General features: G+C 42.2%; 1 protein-coding gene and 1 pseudogene across 1 annotated transcript; one reads left to right on the forward strand and one right to left on the reverse strand.

Moving 5' to 3' along the window:
* Positions 1-4,439: 4,439 nt before the first annotated feature.
* On the forward strand, positions 4,440-21,752 carry LOC110984299 (sulfotransferase 1A1-like). The gene is made up of 8 exons (XM_087142218.1): positions 4,440-4,575; positions 11,146-11,224; positions 14,863-15,036; positions 16,459-16,595; positions 17,569-17,809; positions 18,837-18,931; positions 19,648-19,822; positions 21,625-21,752. Exons 2-8 carry the CDS (start codon positions 11,197-11,199, stop codon positions 21,732-21,734), a joined length of 960 nt encoding a protein of 319 aa, XP_086998344.1. The 5' UTR covers positions 4,440-4,575; positions 11,146-11,196; the 3' UTR covers positions 21,735-21,752.
* Positions 6,586-7,437, reverse strand: LOC147797599 (uncharacterized; annotated as a pseudogene).
* Positions 21,753-22,882: the final 1,130 nt, after the last annotated feature.

Raw genomic sequence — 22,882 nt, forward strand, 5'->3', positions numbered from 1 at the left:
AAGACATGCATCAAATTAGAAGCTATATTTCCTCAAAGCAAATTTAAAGTTATGTTGGGCTTTTTTTCAATACGTGCAGAAGACAAACAGGTACATCTCCACTGGCATCCAGCAACATTTTGACAATTACTTCCTTCAGATGTAGAAACCTGTTATGCAGGTGTTATGCCACTGAGAGTAGGAAAAACATTTAGATTGTTTGCAATTGCAAAGGCTAATTAACAGTTGAAAACCTATTTAAAAACAAAGTTAGACGATATTCATTGCAGTCCATGCAAGCATTAAAAATTGAATCTTGGCTCTCCACGCCCTTTTGGTATCTCCCAGAAATATGTCTTCTTCTATCTTGGCCATTTATGACCCTTTGGGTTTCTTCCTGAGTCTCCATTCCTCCATCGTAAGAACACATACTACAATTTTGTTTGCTTGTTCATCATAAGCATTTTCAAAAGAAAACATAACATTGTTGTGAATAAATCAAAAGTATAGCAGCCAAATTTTGTATATCGGACTGGCCGTTCTGAAATTTTCTTAATTATGTACAATGCAGTCTTCAACGAGTCTTAATCAATTCTAATTATACCCCATGTAAGAAACAAATATTTTCTTTTGTTGATATATTGGGCATGATAATAGTATTTGTCGTATTCATATAGCAGTACATTACACGGTCCATTTTTAATATTACCTTTTTCACAGTCTAAGAGTGTGAACATTAAAGATGGATCCATTTAGACTTCAGTACCTAAACCTTTAGAAACATCCAACCTTTGATCAAAATCTCTATTCACGTATCTGTTTTTGCAGCAGTCAACTTCCATCTTACATGTTGCATAATTAGTTCTTAAGAAAAACTTTTTTTGCCAGATGTGACGCCCCTCCTGATCTCACACTATGCAAACCGTATGTTGTGGGATTGCTAAAGGCCTATCTTTCCAAGTGCCTCTAGGAAAATTTCTAAACACCTCGTATAGCTGAGTGGTATATTGATCAATGGTTTGTAATCACGAATACTAGAATGTTAGGAAACAGCTATAAACATGACTATGTCTTGTCCTATACGGATACCACATCTGGACATGTACTGCTTGAGAATGGCACTGCTTGAGAATAATTGTCACCAGTGTCAGAGAGAAAGGGTGTTTTTTGTTTGGTTTGGTTTGGTTTTGGTTTGGTTTTTGTTTTGTTGCTTTCAGCAACTCGGGCTGTTTGCGCCAATAACTGTACGTTTATTCATACACTTTATTAATCAGCATCACGTTACGGAGTTAGGAAGAAGGTCCAGTTTTGAAGGCAGGAGAAAACCGGAGTACCCGGAGAAAACCTGTGCGGAGCGAGTAGGGACTGGAAACTAAATGCACTTTAAACCTGGGCCAACCCGGGACTCGAACCCAGGCCTCATTGGTGTAAAGCGAGGAAAGGCTGTGTTTCCGTCTCTGAACACATCGGTTTCGTAATGGGGAAGGGAATTGGATAAACCCTTTCATTCTGGTAGATCTCGAATATGGCAAGCTTTCATTTGTGCAATTTCATCATGTCTGAATAGTAAAGTGAACTTCAGTACAACGTAACAAGCTGTTCTCGATTCCATTAAGTTGTTATTGGGGTCTCCAAATTTATCAGTAATGTGCTTTACCATGTTGAGGGATAATGGTTGGTTTTACATAGGAGGCTTGTGAAGTTGTCTTATCACAATGATTTGTTGCAATATAAGAGAATATGTTGGATTCAGTTTTTTGTTAACTAAGGAATGCAGCCACTTGATGGCTGCAGCTGTGGAAGTTATCGTGTTTTCCGAGGTTGGTCTGGCCTTTACATCGACTAAAAAGGCTGCCATACGTTTGTCTTGAATAGGGAGTATGATGTCACTTAAAAGCGAAAAATCTGCTACATTTGATCAAATAAGCATTTATCGTACCCTCTGATTTGGCTAACATAGGTTCTTGAAAGATTCGTTTCTTCATCCCTTTCAGAGCGTTTGGAAACTCCGACCAATGGCGTTGCGAGTAAATGATCCGATGCATTAACAAAAAAAAGGGGAAGGGTGTACGCAAGGTCTGTAAGTAGACCACAGACGGGCAAAAAAAAAACCCGAAGAGGTCCATCAAGGAAATACAAGCACTCCTTGGGCTTTGGGGGTTTCCTATTGGTTGAGCTGTTCAACGAATCTCATATTTTATTAAATAGAAGAAGAATTGAATGGAGTAGATTTTGCCAAGCTCGTCGCCCAGGTGGCGGCGGACAAAACCCTTGTTGTGCGGGGTTAAACCTTAAATAGTGCAGCGGTTGGACCCTTTCCAAGAGTTCTGCGGTAATCCGAGAACCATTCTTATTGTGAAGTAAGGCCAAAAAGAAGACTACGCTTTCTAGTCATGGGCTTGGTAAAAAAAAGTGGTGCGGTGACGCTGTTCTTTTTTTTTCTCTTGTTTCTTTCCCTTAGAAGTGATGTACATGCTCATATACAGTACTTAAGAGTGCATCGTCTTGTTACTGTGAGAAGTGTGAATTAACAACTTTGAATAAATAAACAGACCATAAAATATGACGAGAGGCAATGTTTTCAGTCATATTATTCAAACAAGAGGCTTCTATTCTTGGCAAGATTGACCTTGTTAAAATACAGTAGCACAACCATGGAAAATTAAATGTGAAAAATAAATGTTTCTGGTATTAAATGAAATTCTCGTGAGATAGCAAAAAACGACATTATTTGAACATTGCGTACTGCTTTATCTTAGAGAAAACAAGTTACACGTCAAAATAACCTGTACAAAAATAAATGAAAACAGTTCAGCTCCATAGTCAAAATGAAAATAAAATTTTCATGAGGTAAATGATATACTGTGCACAATGTTGTCTGTTTTAGCTTATAAGAAACAAGTTTCATGTAAAATATTGGGGGAAAAATTCAGCTCAGAAAATAAACTCGCCTCTCACTCTAGTCTACTTTTATTCTTGGCAAGTGACGATGCATGAGTTGTTATATGATGGTGGTCATAACGTGATGTCCATCTCCACTGCAAGCACTGCATGTGTATATGTACCGCCACTGCCTTGCCGACACTGAAATAGACTGGCCCCTCACGGTTTGTTGTTTATAAGCGTTTTCAGTTTGTATACATCAGCAGGACGTAAGACCACTTAGTTTGTCTAGTTCACAGACGTGGGCCCAGGTCCGAATCAAATGGTCAATCAATCAAGGTCAATCAATCAAGGTAGAATCATGCAAAATTTCAAGCCCGAGTAAACTGATTCGGACAGACCTTCGAGTAAAGATACATCAATGACGTCATCTGATAAGAGTGCCCGACTGAAATGTATAAAGGCCTGGGGATTCTTTCGCCGTACATATTACTCAACCCCACCCATCAAAAACACTTTACAATTACGCAGTAGTAGATTCCTTCCGAACTAGCAAGTTTGGAGACTTTTGGATGTCATTTTATTCAAAGTAAAATAGTTCTTTATTTTGCTCATGCGCAGGTCTACGGCGAGGTGCGCAGTGACCAGAAATCGGAAACTTTTGGGGGGCCTAATGTAACCATTTGGATTCCCAGCTAGCTTAGCTTGCACCGATGCGAGTGCGGTAGGAAGCAGCCCAGGTTGCTACTGAAAGTTGTAGCATCTTAGCGGTCCGTCACCGGTACGTCCGAACCGTTTGCCGAGTGAGACACCCCGTGCATGTCCCTCGCAGCCCTGGTCCTGCAAACTAGCAGTCGTCCTAATTGAACTCACGTGATACTACCCGATACACGACCCATGATCGTGAAGTCTTTGCAAGAGGCACGAGCGTAAAGAGAATCCCTTTCGGTCTGTGGGGCAAACATGTTGTGAAGCAGATTTACCGTCTCTGATGCCACAATACGGCCAGATCAACTCGGTGACTAATTCTGTGCGGGTTTCACAGTCAAGACATATCCGGCATTGGATTTTAAACAGGTCATGCATATGTTTCACCCTGTGCCTTTTCAAGCCGAGGCCAGGTCACAATGTGTCAGAGTTTCTCCCTGAAAGCTCTGAAAGGAAACAGTTCTTGAATTTCGGGGCAGATGTCTCAAGTTCACTATGGTCTCATATGTGGTTCATGATCACAGTTCACCATGTCAGTATTTGACTAACATATCAACTTTTTGTTCCATTTAGAAAAGATAACACTGAGGTCGACGATGAAAATGCTGACTGCTCAATCGAACGGAGCAGACCACTTCCCCGAAGCCAATTACTTTCTTCCCGGGGAAACAGATTTCCTGTACCACTTCATCATGACCAAAAAAGTGGAAGATACTGCGCATTATTATGAACACAAAAATGCAATGTGTTCTTCTTTATTGTGGAGAAACATTGAATATTATTTAGATAGAGTTGCCTCAGAGGTGCCCGGATATGAGTAGTGGCCCTTCCAGTTACTGCCCCATGCTTTTATTTAGATGCACCATCTGGTTATTTTATGTGCTAGACATCCCCTTTTGATTGTTCATGCTGCCAACTTTAATAGAGCTACGGTATACAAACAGCATAAGAACGCTCCCTTTTGCACGTCGGCACAGAGCTCGAATTTCAGCATCTGTGAACGCGGTAAGTAAAATTTCTGCCCCAGAGATTATATGCCATAATGTCGATTGGTGAATCTGACCCTTCTGTTATATATTCTATCATGACCCGCCTTGAACGCGTTTTGTCTGTGACCCAGGGTGAATCACAGTGTAAACCCCCACAACCTGCGGCCCATACGATCAGCACTCATCGATACATCGCTCCGTATTCATGACAGTGTACCTACAGCCTTGAATTAGGAGCCTTTTTGAGTTAAGGCAGCATGTAAAAAAAAAGAACATAAACGCGTCGCAGGGGTGGCTAATGACACCATAGCCTTCCTACAAGGCCCCTGTTTTATGCCACCACACTAGGTTAGCGGAGTGTGGGCCACTCTATCTCCCTTGAAAACGCATGTTTTGAAAGGGACCTTCCCTCTTGTTAATCACTCTTTAAATTTTTAGTGTCGCGGTTTTGTTTTTGAGACATTTAGTGGTCAACAGGCTAAGAAGAGGAGATGGGTTCCTCGTGGTTCTGTACTTGCCCCGGTTATGTTCCGTCTACACAGTTGATCAGCAAGTGTAACTTTTGTTTGAGTATCAGGAGTCAGATTTGATTTTTGAGTTTCGAGTTGAATTTTTGAGTTGACTTCTCGAGACTCGAGTTGACTTGTCAGTGTTATTCTCTTTTGGAAGTATTTTTGATGGGGTCTGTACTCGGTAGTACAAAGTAACTAACCGTTGTACTGCAATATTTGATAGTGTTGCGTATCTGCAAATCTTGTTGTTGGAATTCTAGCGCCCCTTTGTTTTACTTGTTCTCGTACCTTGCATTCCCAGGGTTTCTTGCATTATCGTAATGTAGCAGAGACACTAGTTTCATGCTGTACTGTGGCACGATCACGTGTTCCTTCACTCCTTTGTCCTTGTGTTTTCTCTGCTTAATATGGCATGTCGTAAAGTCCCCTCCACGAGGCTGCTTGTTTGGGCGTGGTAAGATCCCCTGGAATGCTAATATTCAGAAACCTCAGATTGTGTAACTGTCAGTCATTCATCAAAGATGACTAGATTAGCACTTTTAGGCACCTTACTCAGCACTTTGTACACGTGACTTCTTATTCTGTTTTTCACCTTTTTACCCACGACACTCACAAATGACTCTAGCAGAAAGTCATGTGTCCCTTTGAGATGGAAGATTCCCATTGGTTGAGCTGTCCAACGACGCTCATATTTTATTACTGGTAATTCCTAAACCTGTAGAATCCAATACATAGAACAGATTTTGCTTCGCTCGTCGGTCAGGTGCGGCGGACCAAACCCTTGTGCGGAGCAAACCTAACGTAGTGCGGCAGTTGGATCCTTTACGAGCGTTCTGCGCACTAATTCGGACAGCCCATTCATATGGTGAAGCAATGTAAACATATGAATGCCATTTAGCTCGGACCGATATGCAAGACCGGTGTAAGTAGCGTCGTATTGGAACGTCATCGCTTCGTTCCAACCGATTGCCAGGCGAGACACACCCGGGTCCCTTTGTCCCTCGCCATCCTTGTCCTACTGACTAGCCCCGGTCCTCCCCGTCTCTCTGCTGAGCCAATGGTGCACATTGCGGAGATTCAACATTCACATTGCGGTCTGAGCAAGCAGTGCAGTCTGTATAACATGCCGCTGGCCTAGTCCAGCTGTTACTCTAGTCACCGTGTTGGCCCGGGACAGCTTCCACCACGGCTCGATGAATGTAGCCCAGTTGTGTGATATAGTACACCCCTGCAAGAGTGCAAACAAAACTTAACTGACACATAGATCCATGTCATTAGAAACTTTTGCAGAAAATACAAGATACAGACACTTCCTCATCCATCGACACCTTAAAACAATTAAAACAAAAAGGAAAAAAACCAACAACCTTAAAAACGTTGATGAGTCCACGTAGGCAAAACCTTGCCCAACTCAAAAAGACCACAATTATGGGAAACAAGTTGGGAATGATTATTCTGGGAATGACGCATCATACACGAATTATTAAATGACACGAAACTCAATGTATACTGTCTCAAAGCCCACACTGCCTCTGCACAGCATCCACAAGAAACTGTTTTTCAACCAATTCCACAGCATTATCCTTCACATCAGACAAGTCCTTGGTTGGCAGTGTCCCTGATTTGTATATAAGAGAGAAGGTGTGAAAAGTAACTGGCAATCTGTTGGACAGTCAGCCAGTCATTTCTCTGGAAGTGACTTTTCAAACGTTTTGACATATTCTCTGGGTCTTCCTCCTTTCCTGCATTTACACCAACCATAAACTGGGCGAGCAAGAAATCATTCACTTTCTGTGAAAACCTCTTTCTGGCCCTGGAAAATTTGCGAGCCCAACCAGAATGGGTTGCCTGCGACATGAAGGCCGAAGCTGATTCTGAAGTTACAGTCACACCACCTTTGCTTGCATGAGGGGTACCAGCTTTCATTTCCCCAATCTTTTCAGCCCACTGACGTGTAATCTGGTCCAATCGCGATTCCTTGAGGGGATGAAACATATGTTGTCCTGCTGTCAAATGATGCGTCCGTAGCTCATCAATGAGAGATGTTTTCACACAGTTTGATTCTGTGCAGGAGAACTAAACATTTTCTCTACGTTGGATAATTTCTCACGTCAAGAGTTTGGGCTGTGTGTATTTTCCAACAGTCAAGTTGGTGACAACTTGAAGTGGTCCAAGTGGTTGCTTCATCAGTTTTGTATATGGATGAAACTGGTCGCCAATATTGTATATTTTTTTCGTATATTTTTTGTACACTGACGAAGAAACACTGTACTTGTCTCAAGAGGATAGTAACGATTAACTCCACACTCGATAGCTTTGGAGTGCTTAAAACTACTAAACTCACTCTGCAGCCGCACAGAGGGCATGTCACCCGCGTGGCCGCCTTATCGATGGCGATACTATGTGATATCGCCCTCTGTTAGCACCAGGGGCGGCAACGTGACGATACTCTCCTTCAACACAAGTTGATGTAGGTTCTACCAAAGGTTTCCCTACCTATCCCAGTAGATTTTCGCTAGGTTACAACAACAACCTAATCTAAAATGTGAATTAAAGGGAATCAATTACACTCATAACTGTCTTACTTAAGTTGATCTCAGAATGAAGATTTTTTCCCTCTTTTTTGACCATAAGCAAACAAAAGTGTGAAGAGCTGAGATATAATTTTTTTATTGTAGATATATGTCTTAACCATATTTTAAGCACGTTTGGTGACTGTCGACCCTCCACTAATTGAGTTGTGGCCTGACGCCTAAGTGACTCTTTTTCTCAAGAGAGCTGATACATGTTTTTCTAACGCCACGATATTTGCAGTGAATGACTGCACATCAACAATATTTATTTTATCGTGTGGAGGAGAAATAGCCCTTTCATTTGATATATAAATTGACGATAAATGATGAGATGGCTGTAGTTACACGCCAAAAATGCTTTAAAATAACTCACGGGAAGTACTCTTTTTGCTGAAAATTACCGGTGCCCCGTACTCGGACACTGTGGAATAGTAGATCGAACCACCCCACCTAACTAACGGCTGGTCACTCCTAAATTCAAAATGGAGGAGTACTACCGTGGGGTAACTGGGACTAATCACACACGCAAAGAGTGACAGTCCTGCAACACAAAAAGCACATTCAATAAATTTCAGAGTTCAGGTACCACTGGATTAAACAAATCAAAGGAAAAATCTCAAAACAGCAACTTTTGTTAGTATTGCAGTTGATCGGGTTGTTTCAAATGCATGGTTGGTATAATTTCCTTTTAGCATGTTTAAGTGTAGTTTTGGGGTATGTCCTCAATGTCACGGAGCCACATACACAACCGAGTAGCCTAGCACACCATGCTGATAGCTTGGAAATGTTGGAGAGATCTTTAAAGTTTGGCACCCTTGCCATGAGACAGGCATTACGTGCTGGGACAGGAACATTGGGAAAACACGCAAAGGAACCAGCAGCAGCAGAAATATCCAGGTCTAATTAGTTACAACGACCATCATGACGAGAACAGTTATTGAATACCGAAAAGTGATGATATTTCAGGAAGGCTTTAGCAGCTTCCTAGTTTATGATCTTCGAATTGATAAAACTTGGTCATTTGTGACTCTACATGTAGGTTGTGATGTGTATCCACGACCTGTTTCCCTATACGTTTGTAGACGTGTTTGCTTTTGTCAGACTAGTTTAACTATGATGGTGGTAAACTGAAACTGCTTAGTACTGGCTGTAAATTATTTAACACATTGAATTTCATCACGTATATTGAGTTGGGTGAATTTTCACAATACAGCTCTAGCCTATTGGCCTTCTTTATTCTATGTGTACTTTATGGTATGTTAACCCTCGAAGTGTTTCTTGGCATTGTCACAGCCGGGGGTGGAATCCCCCCCCCCACCGATTTTGGCCATACGATGATGTATTTTTAACTACATTTGGCAGTGCCATAGAGGCATACTTACTCATCGTCTGTGTGAAATTGTATGTAAATTAATTAAGTTTGCATAATTATGACTCATTAATTATTCACTCTGCCTTTGTACGATGTGCGTACAAAGTCAATGGTCATGTACTTTACGCACTCTCGTGACCTCGTTTCACCAATTGACGGCTCGTTCTACCGTTTGGGGAATTTCCTACAAACCTTTTAACTTTTTCTTTACCAATCAGCGCCCAGGAAAAACCAGTTGAATTTGTATGTGATGAATATGGATCAATGACCTGCATCACATGACCTATCACGCAATATATCAAATGTACATTTACAAGCACTAATACCGCGCGAACTACTAATAACGTACTAATAAAACACCAGTACAGTCACCATTGATCATGGCCGCGGTCGAAGACGTAAGCCTGTAAAAGACTTCCTACAACAAAAGACTACAGGATGTTAATTTTAGGACTGAATGTTCTCAGAATGTCCCTAATGTCACTAATCTTCGTGTCTTCACCCTATTTCACGTAAATGAGCACGTGTAAAATGATGTCCTATTGACATTTTGAGGGCTGGACAAGCCAAGTTGAAAGAAAATTTGTTTAGTAAACCTGTGTTTTGGCAAGTTTGGCAATAGGTTTTAACAAGTGTTGTACGTAATACCATAGAGGAAGGACACAGAAGGAGTTTGAACTGCTCGGGCTGTAACATCTGATCCATTACCGCTTTCTGGCATTCCTGGTATGTCCATAGCCAGAGCGCAGCGCACACTTGCTACGCACCATCTGTTCACAACCACAAAACCCCTTTGTACCCTAATACCGCCACAGCAATTTGTCGATGGTAATCTGCACCTTAAAACTTCGTGTACTGAAGTATAGGAAATTCAATATTCATGCTCCGTTGGAGTTGGTATGGTCTCATGACAACATCAAATTTAATGCTTGCACGTTGCTTGCATTACGCTGTGTGCACTAAATCTTTGAGCAGTCATTTAATGAACTGTTTCTTCTGGAGTTATTATGGGAATAAATAGCCCGGTTGTTATTGTGTATTGTTTGAATCGTTTTTATTATGGCATTTGTACAAAAACGTATTTTTACTACCACTCCCTGTGATGAAATAGCGCATGTTGTTCCGAATGAACTAAACATTTCAGTAGTAAACATTTTTTGGCCAGTCTAAGCCACATTCGGACCAGGTCTTTAAACACTGATGGACGGAGGAGAATGGAATCACAAACTTTACCTGGATAATGGAACAGCGTATCAAAATTTTAAAAGTTTTTTTTTTTACAATAGCAAAAGTAGGTCTTATATCAGGAATTGTTCTCTCTCTATTTCCTGGTCACATCGATAATTTGTATTTAATTGCCAACCACAAGTATTGCTAGGATATTAATGGCCCCGCTCGTCTGGCTAAGATGCAAGCAGTAATCGGGCATTTTTGGAATGTTTTCTGTTTTTATTCGTTTCACTCGGCGGCGACTATCATTGGACATCTTGAAGTGTCTGAGTTGCAACTCCTTTGTCCTTTCTCTATGCTTCATTATGACATAGAAAAGTAATGACGAATTGCATTTTCAACGTTATTGAATACAGTTTGTTTGTTGGAAGTCCGAAGCATTCCGCAAAATATGCTTGTTTTGTGTCTGTGATTTTTTTGTTTAGTTTTATTTACCACCTCAGAAATATGTGTGTTGGGGGGCCCTGGGGAGTGATTCAATGGCTCAGGCAGGATCAGACATTGTCAAAGTGTGTGTGATTGTGACTCCACATGCACAGAGAGACGGGAGTATAATTTTTTTCCACAGCGTTTCATCGTAATAATTGTGTTGTCTCCCAATGGGTGTTGTGAAAATCATTCATTATACATGTAAGTAACTGAAGTCATGAGATGATTGTGTTCACAAGGTATTTCTTGTCTGTCTTGCATATCTGCTTAGCGTACAAATGGACTATGAAGTTTAGCATTTGCTATTACTTACAAAACACATTAACATATAGTTGGAGAATGTGACATTTGATCAACCTGCGTTTGTATAAGTTCATAACTGAAGAAAGAAGATTAAACCAAGAATCAACTCCAACACTATGTGTAATAGATTTTTTGTTGGGTTAAATTATTTTTTTTTCACTTTCCAGATATTTTGAATCCCTGCATTTTTACCCCAATTTACCATTTTGAGTTGCGCGATGGAGAAGTACATCACCTTTGAAGAGTGTAAGTACTGTTGTCATTGTGCGATGTGCTTGTTGCCTAGAAATGTTTCATTGTTTTAGGTCATTTTTATCAAGAAATACTGTCTACCCATTTTAAAGAGAAGACTTTCAACAGTAGCAATTTCGTCTTCTCTGAAAAACCCACATACATTCTGCACATGACCATCAAGAGGGTCGTAGTGACCCCCAGACACCCCTGTCAAGAGCAAGGGACCGGCACTCATTTGGAGACAGTTACACAGCGTTGGCAACCTGCTTCAGCCAGGTGAGACGCAGACGACCTTGGGGCCTCCTCCAGGAGGCAGGTCGCTGACCAAGATGGAATTAGATAGCTGCGTCGAGGGCATGACAAGCAGGAGCCGGGGCTTGGAGGCGCCGGACGTGACCAAACAAAGTGTGTCGCCTCCCCGCAAATTTCGAGACGATGTTACCGAGCCTAGTGCGCTGAGAGATGGTGGCATTTGAAATGAAGTCAAACCACTGGACGCTAGTATGGAAGGCCTAAAGACGCTGTTGATCTCTTTTTCTCAGTGTCCATGTTTCAGCCCCATAGAGGAGGGCAGAAAGAACAGAAGCTTGATAGAGCCTTAGCTTGACAGGGAGGCCGGCCTTTCTTCTCGAAAGATGGTCTAATTGACCCATGATGTTGCTGGCAATTTCAATTCTGCGTGGGGACATCGCTACTGCATAGACCTGAGGTGGTTACAGTGCCCCAGAGGTAGCAGAAGGACTCAACAGGATCTACGACATCGGGGCAAAGGGAAAATGGGGCAGGTGATGGTCCACCTAGGGATTGAACCTTGGTCTTAACGTACCCTAGAGGGTTTAAGGCCGATGTAGCTAGCTTCCCGTTTCAAGGTTGCAAGATCTATCTGGGTCGTCAATAAACAGCACAGTGTCATCAGGATAAAGAGGTCGGTAAACCTATGGTTGCCTACATCGATCCCCAGTGTTGTCTCACACGCTGACAGAATGGTGTTCATGACAACACATAATGGAGTGGGCACTGGCATACAACCATGCCGGACTCCTAAGGAAGTTGAGGACTATCCTGACCTTGGCTTTGGTGCCAGAGTGCAAAGCTTTGACCAGATTCAAATTGGTATTTGGAATCCCTTTGAAGAGAGTATATCCCAGAGCTGGTTTCGGTCAACAGAATCAAAGGCAGCCTTGATGTCTGTGTAGGCGACATTAAGCGGGCGGTTGTACTCGTGATGGAGTTCAGCGAGTAGACGTAATGTAAGAATTGCGTCAGATGTGGAGCGGCTGGGAGTGAAACCTGACTGCTGTGGTCTCTGCAGGGAAACAAGTTGTGGACGAATTCTGGCTAGAAGAATAAGCACAAACACCTTACCAGAAATCGAAAGCAAGGTGATGGGGCGGTAACTACTGCAGGCCGTCCTTGACCTTCAGTTTCCCTTTAAATAGAGGAAGAATAATTCCATTCTTCCAGTCTGCCGGAACTGTGCCTGTGGACCACACTTTGGAAAAGATCTTGTGAAGAGCTCTGCTTATGGGCACCTCAGCAGATTTCAAACACTCGGAGACCGAAGATGCCATCGTCTCCTGCTGCACAGCCCAATTTCAACTTTCGGATAGCAGCCCGCACTTCACACAACGATGGAGGGTCGCAATCAAGGTCAGAGACTACAGCTTCAGGGGATGTGGTTGAAAGCGGTCTTGGGGAAGCAGCTGGGAAGTTTAGCGACTGGCAGAGGTGTTTTTTTTTCGGTAGGACAGCATTTCTTCAAACGAGTTGCTCGGAGAGCCGTCTGCTCTGGAAACCAAGGAAGGAGCTGAAGGCTGACCAACTCCGCGCAGGCGCTTCACTGCTTTGAAGGCGGGGCAGAGTTTATTCTGTCTCAGGCCACCTTCGGCCCCAGAGATGATGGAGTCGTACCATGCGTTCAGGTCTTGTTTTGCCTTGGCTTAGTATATCTCCGCCAGAAGATGACTCTCGGCACGGATGGAGCTTAGACGGGCAGCTCGTTTCTGCTCAATGATTTCAAAGGTGCTGTCAGTAAGTTAGGGGCGACACCGGGAACGATGGGCAGGCACAACCTCTTCAGCAGCACCAAGAACAGTACCACGAAAAAGCATCTCAGGAGTCTTAGGAACCTCAGTAGAGTAGTCGGTTGCCACCAAGGAGTCTGTTACAAGAGGATGGTTGTCTGGGCGGTGTTTGGGAAGAGATTTCTTTGTGGAGGGATTGATACGAACCTGAGCGACAAGAAGTCGGTGATCAGTGTTGGCAGGGGCTTCAGCACCGCGAATAACCCGGTAGGACTTCAGGCAGCTCCAATCATTGACAAGTATGTGGTCAAGCTCTTTGGCTGTTTGACCGTCATTCGATATCTAGGTGAGTCTGTAGATGTTTTTCCGCTTGAAATATGCGCCTGAGATGGCTAGGCGGTGAGCAAGACAGAAGGAAATCGTGCAAACTGAGTTATCATTTACCGTACCGTGGCTAAAATTTCCAACAACATCTTCAAAGCCAGACATGTCGGAACCTGAAACCGCATTGGGAGGAAAAGAGGAGACGCAATGAGAAAGTTGGCCATAAAAGGAATCCTTGTCTGAGTCGCAGGCAACCTCAGTGAGAGCACACACGACAATGAAGGTGCTAGCCCCATGCTGGTGCTTGAGTCTGACAGACAGCAGACGTTCGAAAATGGCCTGCAAAGATAATATGAAGCTGTTGGCTCTCTTATTGAGGAAAATGTCTACACCGGTGCACTGGTGTGACCGGATCCACCGGAAAAGATAATGGAGTCGTGACCTACGCTCATGATGCCCTTAACAGGAAAACGGGTGTCATTGAACTCAGCGATCAAGATGCCGAGCCTACACATTTCCTTAGTAATAGAATCAGGGAATCCAGCATGAGTCAGGGTGAGCACATTCCAGGTAGCGATTCTTGTCACATGTCAAAAATTGAGACGGGCTCCGGCATGAGTCCCAGTCGATGAACGACCTTCCCGAGGGCTATGAGTCGTCCACGTCATAGATGCTAAAGCAGCAGGGACAGGTGTACGGATGCTGGTAAGAGCAGGGGCTTGACCCTGGTGCTATTATTCACTTGATCCATAGGGAGAGGAGGTATACACAACAAATACTCGATATCCTTAGGAAGGGGGCATGGTAGCGCAGTAGAGGAGCCTCACAAACCAACACCGGCGTAGTACCTTCTCCTAAATCTGGCACACATTGTTGACGGTAGGCTTTTAAAGTCAGAGTTGTCCTTCTTCTTGGCAGACTACCAATCAAGGTCAAAGAGCCCCGCCTACCCGGAGCATCTGGATATAGCGCCAGGAACTCGCTGACGCCCTCTCCTATTCTGTGGAGACGTGAGATGGCACGAGAAGCCAGGCAGTAGGATTTGATTGGAAGAGGCTATTGTAGAGATGCTGTGCTATGACATGGGACATTCCAATGGAAATGGAACTGCTCAATTCTCCACACAACTCCAGCACATCCTAATCCTTTCATCTCCCACCATGCTTAAAATCATAGCTTTTCTTAGGTGTATTGTAACCCAATGCGTTTAATGAAACTGTGATCACGAGAGGTTTTTTCACAAGTTGATTCAACCCTGATTTGCTAATTTTCAGATTGAATCCTTAAAAAATATCTTTTTAGATCAAGCAATGTGGAAGTCCTTTATGGATTTTGTGGTGCAAGTACCAGCAGGACAACCCCAAAACAAGGTGGAAGGAATCACGCTACCCCCGAAAGCTACTGATGCAGTCAAGACTTTGAAGCACTGGGATGTCAGAGAAGATGATGTGTGGTTGGTGACTTATCCCAAAGCAGGTAAAACTAAGGTTCCTTTTCCTACCATGACACAGTGATGGAACTGTTGTGATAGCATGCAGAGCCGTGTATGGAGGCTTTGCATGATATCCATCTTACAGGGCAGTTTGTTTGTTTCACAATTAAACCTCCTACATGCATACGTATATCTTTTGAGCAAGGGAACTTCCTGCAAGGTGGCTATACCACGCAAAGCCTCTAAAGAGCGAGTTGCGACGTTGTTGGAAACGAACTCCCAGTGTAGGCAACACTGAACAGGGACAGTTGGTGTGCAATAGCCGCACGGTGTATTAAGCACATAAGGACCGGCCATTTTAATTTAAGATTTTCGCCCTGCCCGAAGTGTATTTTAACACTATTTACTCAATGTATGCCCCAAAAGGCTTGTGGAAAAAAGCAAAGCGTACTCAGGTGCGACCGGAACCCACAACCTCCTGCCTTCTAGTGCAGACTTATTTTCTTTTTTCTTTTTTTTTTTTAACAAGCGTTTGGGGCATACACCGAGTATACACTGTTAAAATCCAAACTTAAATTAATTAACACCTCCCAGGCGCAAATTCATCTTTGAAATAAGAACGGTCATCTTGTTTCTAAACTTCTGAAGCCAAACCAGGGCACTGGGAAAAGCTGAGTGATTGCTTTGCACTGTGATTGGTTACATTGTGCACAGCCCTATGACTGCGAGGTTATCCCTTCCTGTCAGCGAGGCCTTTTTTTGGCTCGCCACTTGTAATGCCTTGACACTGGCAAAGTGTCAGCTATATGATAAAAGTATATGGCCGTGGTACTTTCACAGTGTGGTAATTCATCTTCTTACTAAGCATCGCTGACCACGTGTCTTTCGGTGGTATACTTCAATCATTGGTTATCTTACTCAATTTTTGATGGAACAAATACACCATACTTATTTAATAAGGTGTAGTGATAATATTTTCAGCAGCAGAGGAAGAACAAGAAAAGATATCGAATTAATAACCGCTTGCCTAACGCATTGGGCGAGCTCGAACGCCTGAAAAATCTACCCACAATGCTGCACGCGTCGTACGTGACGTATTTCCTTCACAAAAATTTGTGCAAGGCCAGCAGCCCTTCCCAGGGCCCTGTTCAGGCGCTAGGCAACGAGCCAAAGTGTCTGTGTCGAGCAGAAGCATCCCTTCATTGGTTGAAAAGAACAATTTAGGTTTGGAGTGTCCATTTTGTTGGATGGAACCATAACGCGAGCTTTCCATAGTCGTTTGTGAACCAAAGGAGCTTCCGTCGCTAAGAAAAGTGAGTGTAGACCAAAGCACATAAGGACTTTACACTCTATGATGTTTGCTTTCCTACTGGATCGTGTCCCATCCTAACAGCCATAGAACAAAAAGGAATGTTATTACAAGTCTATTCAACATGCGATATGACGTAGAGTTTATACTCCAACAGGTACAACCTGGGCCCAGGAGATTATGTCCTGCGTGATGTATGACGGGAACATCGAAGAGGTCAACAAGAAACACGGGGCATTCCGAGTCCTGTTCCCGGATATGGACATTCCAGAGTTTATTAGGAAAACAAAAAATGTAGGCAGTGCAATGTATCTTCTAGATAACAAACTATATTGCCCCAAAAAACCAAATCCAGGGCACTATTTTCATGTACATGTGTAGCCTTTTCACTGCAAGAAAGCTAAAACTTAAATCGTCGAGAAGAGTTTACTGTTTGTAGTTTGAAGTGTCCGAGTACGTCAATCTGACACAAAATAGATAACGAGAATTAGGATGCAGGATACACTTTAAGGAAATTCCACGGGGTACAAAGTTTTCTTGCAAATCACATTGTATTTTTTTATAAGTGCAAGTAAATTGTATACCTTTTTGTAGAACAAAACCCGTCGACGTTATTGAACAATATACAAGGATGGATGAGGGACGGGAAGCATAGAATGCCACAAAATGTAGCCTTGCCCGCCACAATAGCCATGAAAGTTTCATGAAAATATTTCCAAATTCCAATATTTCCACCTCAATTTGTTTTTGTATTCTTCCTCGGATGTTCTCTTGCCTCTTTAAACTCATTTACTGTGTTTTGTTTTTCTTCCAATTACACGTTTTGAAATCGTTTGCATTTGATCAATTAAACAAATCGAACTGCACATTGAATGGGCGAATCTCATTCAGATATGTAAAACAAGACTCTGAATGGAAGGACATTAATTGGAGGTCTGCTATTAAACAGGCGGTGTTCATGTATCCAGATCTTGGATCAGGCATTGAGGCTAGACAAATTTGAACTTTGTGCCAAAATCAGCAGCTTCCTTTTTCATCCAAAAAGGAACCCTCAACCCTGCTGGCAAAAACGTAGGTGGTACCACTTCTAAAATGCCTGCACTTCTCATTCCTTACAAAAAGACATTATGTCTTTGGGAGGGGATGAGATAGAGCATTGCATGAGGGCTGGGTACAGGGATATGCGTGGGGCTGGATCCAGCTGCTGACGTAAGTGTGCAACGTCATTTGCAACAACCGAAAAACATATTTTTTATCTTACCCATAGCTGCCAGCTTGTTATGAAATCGCCAAGGAGATGCCTTCCCCACGGGTCATCAAAACCCACATGCCCGGCCAGCTGCTGCCTCCTCAGATCTGGGAGAGGCGCCCCAAGATTGTCTACATCATGCGCAATCCTAAGGATTTGACAGTGTCCTATTTCTACTTCTTGAAGTTGGCCAACCCGTCACCAGACTTGCTGAATGAAACTTTTGAGGAATTCCTGAATAAAACGCTAACAGGAGACGGTAATATTTTTTTTTGTCTGTTTGCTTTTGCTTTATTTTTTGGAGTGTTTTGTTTGTTGAGGGTGTGTTTAGTTGTCCCTGGTATTGCTTTTTTATTTGGGGTGAGGTGAAAGAGGAATGGTTTACAGTAAGTATTAGTCTATAGCATCAGCTTTGGAAATTCTCACGAAAGGCAAATCAAAGAACACTGTCTTGATGGTAGGAATTCAGGAGGCAAAAGGAAAGGAGAAATTGGGAAAGGAGTGATAATGAAGGAGGTCTATATTGCAGGGGTTATTGTTTTGTGTGTGTGCGCATTATTATTTATTCATTTATTTATTTATTTTTATATTTTGGAAGGGGGACACGTGGTTTGGTGTAACTGTGGCTTCATAATGCATGGTTGTATTGTAACAATCTGTAAACGCAAGTGGAAACCACCCTTTTGAAAAGCCGAAATGACCAAAAAAAATCCAGAAAAGACACAAATCCAGATCGGGAACTAAACCAAAAGCACTGACCCAATTCAAATATGCAAACCCGACCAAATATAACAAACAATGCACGCTAATTAAAGCAGAAAACAATCCATCTATAGTGCTCTCTCCCCCTCAATATCAAGGCCTTTATTTCCCTCTGGTAAACTGTGGTCCGCACTATCCCAATAAAAGAATAATTCACAAGCTGTTGAAAAACTTATGCAGTTATAAAAACCACCAGATAATCAATACTACACGATGTTCAAAGAAAATGTTGCCCACTTGCATATAACCGAACACATACATGTACGTGTAGGGGAAAAACCTGACATGCAGCAACAGACATTTCTGCTAACTCGACCCTTTGTATTAATGTAGTGCCACAGACAGTATGAGAGAAGTCTTTAGAAATATCTTGATTTCGATCGAAACTGTCTTGCTTCCAGGCATGCTATATAAATAATATCCCCGAATGATTTGTTTTTCTGCCACACGGAGCTAAGATATCTCTCGAGGCTCAATCTCGCTGAAGCTGCATTGAATTTCTTCCCTTATCTTGCATCTCTCAGTTTTTTACGGACCGTGGTGGAACCATTATTTGTACTTCTGGAGGAAACGCAACGACCCAAACATTCTTGTGCTGAAGTATGAAGACATGAAGCAGGTGAGTGATTGACCATGGAATTAAAGTGAATGAGAAGGGAAGGGTGTTGCGATACTTTACAAGAAGTCCAGTGGTGTCAAAACTCCTTGCAAGCACCTAAGAGGAAGAACTTTCACCTGAGAGTGATCAGTCTTGGGTTCCAAGCGAACGACAGCAGTTTTCCCAAGTGCCGGTGTAGCATGTGTCGGTGCACGTGGAACTAGTGTCGGCGCATGGTGTCAACTACTCTATTTGCGTGGCAAATGCACGGTGGATGATATGTCACCCGGGAGCTGTCTATTCGAAAATGAGTTCTGTATGGATGAATTATCACGTTTTGGGGGCAAGTTTATTTGCCCCATCTCGCTACTTGTATACCGCCAAAGAACTGGAAGACCATAAAGTCCACGTCATTTTGTTGTTTCTAAAAACAAATACTCTTCGATTAAAATTATGACATGTCCTGTCCAAATAGAATGTTCCTGGGCAGCTGGCAGAAATCTGCTTGAACTGTTAAAAACGGTTGTGTTTAAATCACAATATTAATTTAATGACAGAGAAATGTGTATAATGTGAGAAATTGGGTTCCCAATTCAAAAGTCTATCTGTCCCCCATCCCCTCCCATGGAATACACTACCGTTGACAAATGCTAAGTGAATGATTCTCAATATATGTTCACATTTCATAATGCAAACAATTGTTTCATCAATTTAATTTTTCTTTAACTGCGAGGTAGGATCTGAGAGGTAACGTGGAGAAAATCAGTAAGTTCTTGGGCAAGAATCTATCAGCCGAGACACTGGATACCATAACAGAACACTGCAGTTTCGCAAAAATGAAAAATAACCCCATGGCCAGCCTGGATAGCATTCTCCGTCATGATAAGTCCCAAGGCGTCTTCATGAGGAAAGGTAAATAGGCGAACCAGCAGTTAATATATGTAGCTTGAACTAGTGGGGGGGTGGTCTTCCTAATCAGCAACACCAAAAAGGGGACACAACCCACAGGATTTACAACGACAAAACTTCTTTATTCCACTGGATATCGGGCTTTCCCCACTGCGGTCAGAACAAATATACTGTTTTAACTCTCATCCAAAAGAATGTATAACATTGTTAAACAATTCCCGCCCTGAACTTTGCCAAACCCTTCCCATACCCGCTAAAACCACAGGTATCCCGAAATGGAAACCAATTTCCGGTGCGCACACAATGTTATACAATAACAAAAGAAGCAGGTGGGGATGCTCCACCCGAGGCCCTCCGTCAGCGGCCCCCCAGATCTGCCGGCGGCTGAGGCTATTCTAGTGGTAACAAAAGCTATATTAAAGGCCCGTTTGATACAGATTTTCCCGGTTATTTTAAAATTTTCTCATTCCAATTCCCCTCATGATGTTTTCAATTTAGTCTAAGAAAAAATGTCCCGCCCTTGCCAAAAATGATTTCGCCTTTAACCATTCAATTTCAAAGAAAGGTCAAGACATTGTAAGATAACGTCGAGAATATTCGTCCTTACAGTTCATATTCATCCAAGGGGTCGCAGAGTCGCGGCATTTTAAAGTCGAATTCGTCTTGCGTCAATCTCTTTAATACTTTTTTAAAAATTTTAATAAGTCCAGTTTCACTCAAGCACAAATAAACGTGTTTGTTTGCATGCTAAGAAAGAGTTTAGTTGCACTGCGCAGAGAACATGGCCTACACAGAAATTTATCAATATCAAGGCGAATGTGAAAGCAAAGCCAATTTGACGTCACGAAAATTTGCATCAAAATTCAACATATTCAACTTTTACGAATTTGCACCGCCAATATGTGATATGACGTCACAAAATCGCGTCTGCGTTCGCTTTCGGGTTAAGCATGAACCAGCCTTAAACGAATTTGTTTTCTGAATAAAGCAGCTTGGCCCCAGGGATACAAAATATAACAATATACAGCGATCGTGCTCATGGTTAGATTTCGGTTGGCCGACAGGTGATAATATGGTCTCACAATTGACGAAATTGTAACATTGCAAGTACCCTGAATCAGTTAGTCACCGTTTTCACGAAGGGCCACACATGTCCAAAATGGAATTTCGTTTTTTCGATTTTGACTTTTGTTTCACATTTTTGTTCTAATCACCGTTCTTAACCATTCTGACATGTTTCTTCAAGCAAGACATCATTAATTTTAAATTGGCATTATTATTGTTAGGGGCCACAATTTCGATAACTGCACGCGGTCTTAGGAAGAGACGCGAATCTTAATGCCCCCCGCACACATACAAAACGTATTGACTGGAAGTCCAAAAAAGTAACTGAGGTTTTCATTTTCAAGAAAAAACACATCTTTGTTACATTCACAGCGCGTACGTGAACGTGCGTGCCCCATCCCTGTGAGAAAAAATGAAGAGAGGCCAAAATGTAGGAAACTATCCATTTTTTATTTCACAAACGGACGCGCATCTTCACTAATTAATTTTGGGTAATTAACCACTGTATTTATTCTAATTACCAATCATTTGGTGCCTTGATCTTGATTTTTTACATTGCAACTGATCACAGGGATAAGATTCATTAAGAGCCCACGTGGAGGGAGGAGCTATCGTATCATATACGTACGGTGATATGCTGCTTGCTATCTCGTTAGTATTATAGAGAACTGTGAAGAGTGACAGAGGGTTGAACTAGCCAATGAGTAATAATTTCTACCGTTGTTCATGTCGCTTTTTAGGTGCGATTGGGAATTGGAAGACCCACTTCACTGTGGCTCAAAATGAGGCGATGGACGCCCACATTGAGGAGAAACTACATGGTACTGGGCTCACCTTTAACTACAATTAGCCAATCATGGGACCGGCTGGCCGCAATGCGACTTTTGCAACTTGTCGGCTTGCAAATTTGAGCACTGGTCAATTCTTATGGTTTAGTTTCTCTTACAGACAATTGTAAACAACCCAAAGCGCGTACAATACGAATTTCAAGAGCAGTCTATAATTAAAGGCCTCTGAAAGGGGAATCATTTGCTTAGAATCATGGAATGCCATGCCAGCAGGATATCACATGCACTGCTTGACCACCGTGTACAAAATCAAGGAAACGGCCATAGGCCGATCACTAATTATTTCAGGTTTGGCTTAGAATTAAGTGCAACAGAAGTCATCCATATGTTTAGCAACTTGGAATATGGTCAAGGAGAACATGGGAAAGGACTGATGGATTGCAAAGCTATTTTGGGACACTACATGGAGGCTACATTCTCATTCTTTTCTATCTAACCTAAAAAAAAGACAAACTTTCCAAATTCAGTCGTCAAGTTAAATAAATGCTTCGTTTTTTGTACATTACGGCAGTTGCAGGAGGGATCATCACCAAAAACATTTTTTTTTGCCAAAAACGTAGCATGTCAAGAGCTGGGGCATGTCTGATTTAGTACTGTTTGTCACTTTATAGTGCTGCTAGTTTCTTAGGAGGTTCAAGAAGGCGGTTTAACAGGGACATCGTCCGTTTGATGGAGAACGTTACAGCTAAGCTAAATGAACAAGTATGTACACGAACAATTTATATCAGTATTTCAGACAAAGCTTAATGCAAATTCTCAAAATACATGTATATGGAAGACTTTATGACAAATTCGTAGTAAAGTCAAATAGAGAAAACAAAGTAATGTTTCATAGAACGGCGCACTCAAAAATTGGATGCTGGAAGACAGGAAGAAGAGAAGCATCTAGTTCAAAGACATTAAGGTCATATGTCTCAGTAGTGCATACCTTGCAAATTTTGAATGATGATGTGAATTGAAACTTGTCCACATTGGTTTAGTAGATATTGAGCACTGGAGTGTCAAACGTAGGCGAAAATTAGCTGGGGAAAAACTTACTTTTTTCTGATTCCTTTTTCTTTTTACAAGGTAACTTGATGTTATACACTTTTTTTGGGGGGTGGGGATGTCTTCCTACTCTTCTACCCCCAGTCCTGACTTCATACAGTGT

The sequence above is a fragment of the Acanthaster planci genome, linkage group LG10 (assembly GCF_054643075.1).
Source record: "Acanthaster planci isolate LZ-2023a linkage group LG10, COTS_SCS, whole genome shotgun sequence".
NCBI classification, from domain to species: Eukaryota; Metazoa; Echinodermata; class Asteroidea; order Valvatida; family Acanthasteridae; genus Acanthaster; species Acanthaster planci.

Excerpts from the sequence above, each read along its gene's own strand:
- LOC110984299 (XM_087142218.1), top strand. The coding sequence starts at position 11,197 with ATGGAGAAGTACATCACCTTTGAAGAGT. Across the intron at positions 11,225-14,862 it reads GTACATCACCTTTGAAGAGT|ATCAAGCAATGTGGAAGTCC; the intron begins GTAAGTACTGTT and ends ATATCTTTTTAG. Across the intron at positions 17,810-18,836 it reads TAAAACGCTAACAGGAGACG|TTTTTTACGGACCGTGGTGG; the intron begins GTAATATTTTTT and ends TGCATCTCTCAG.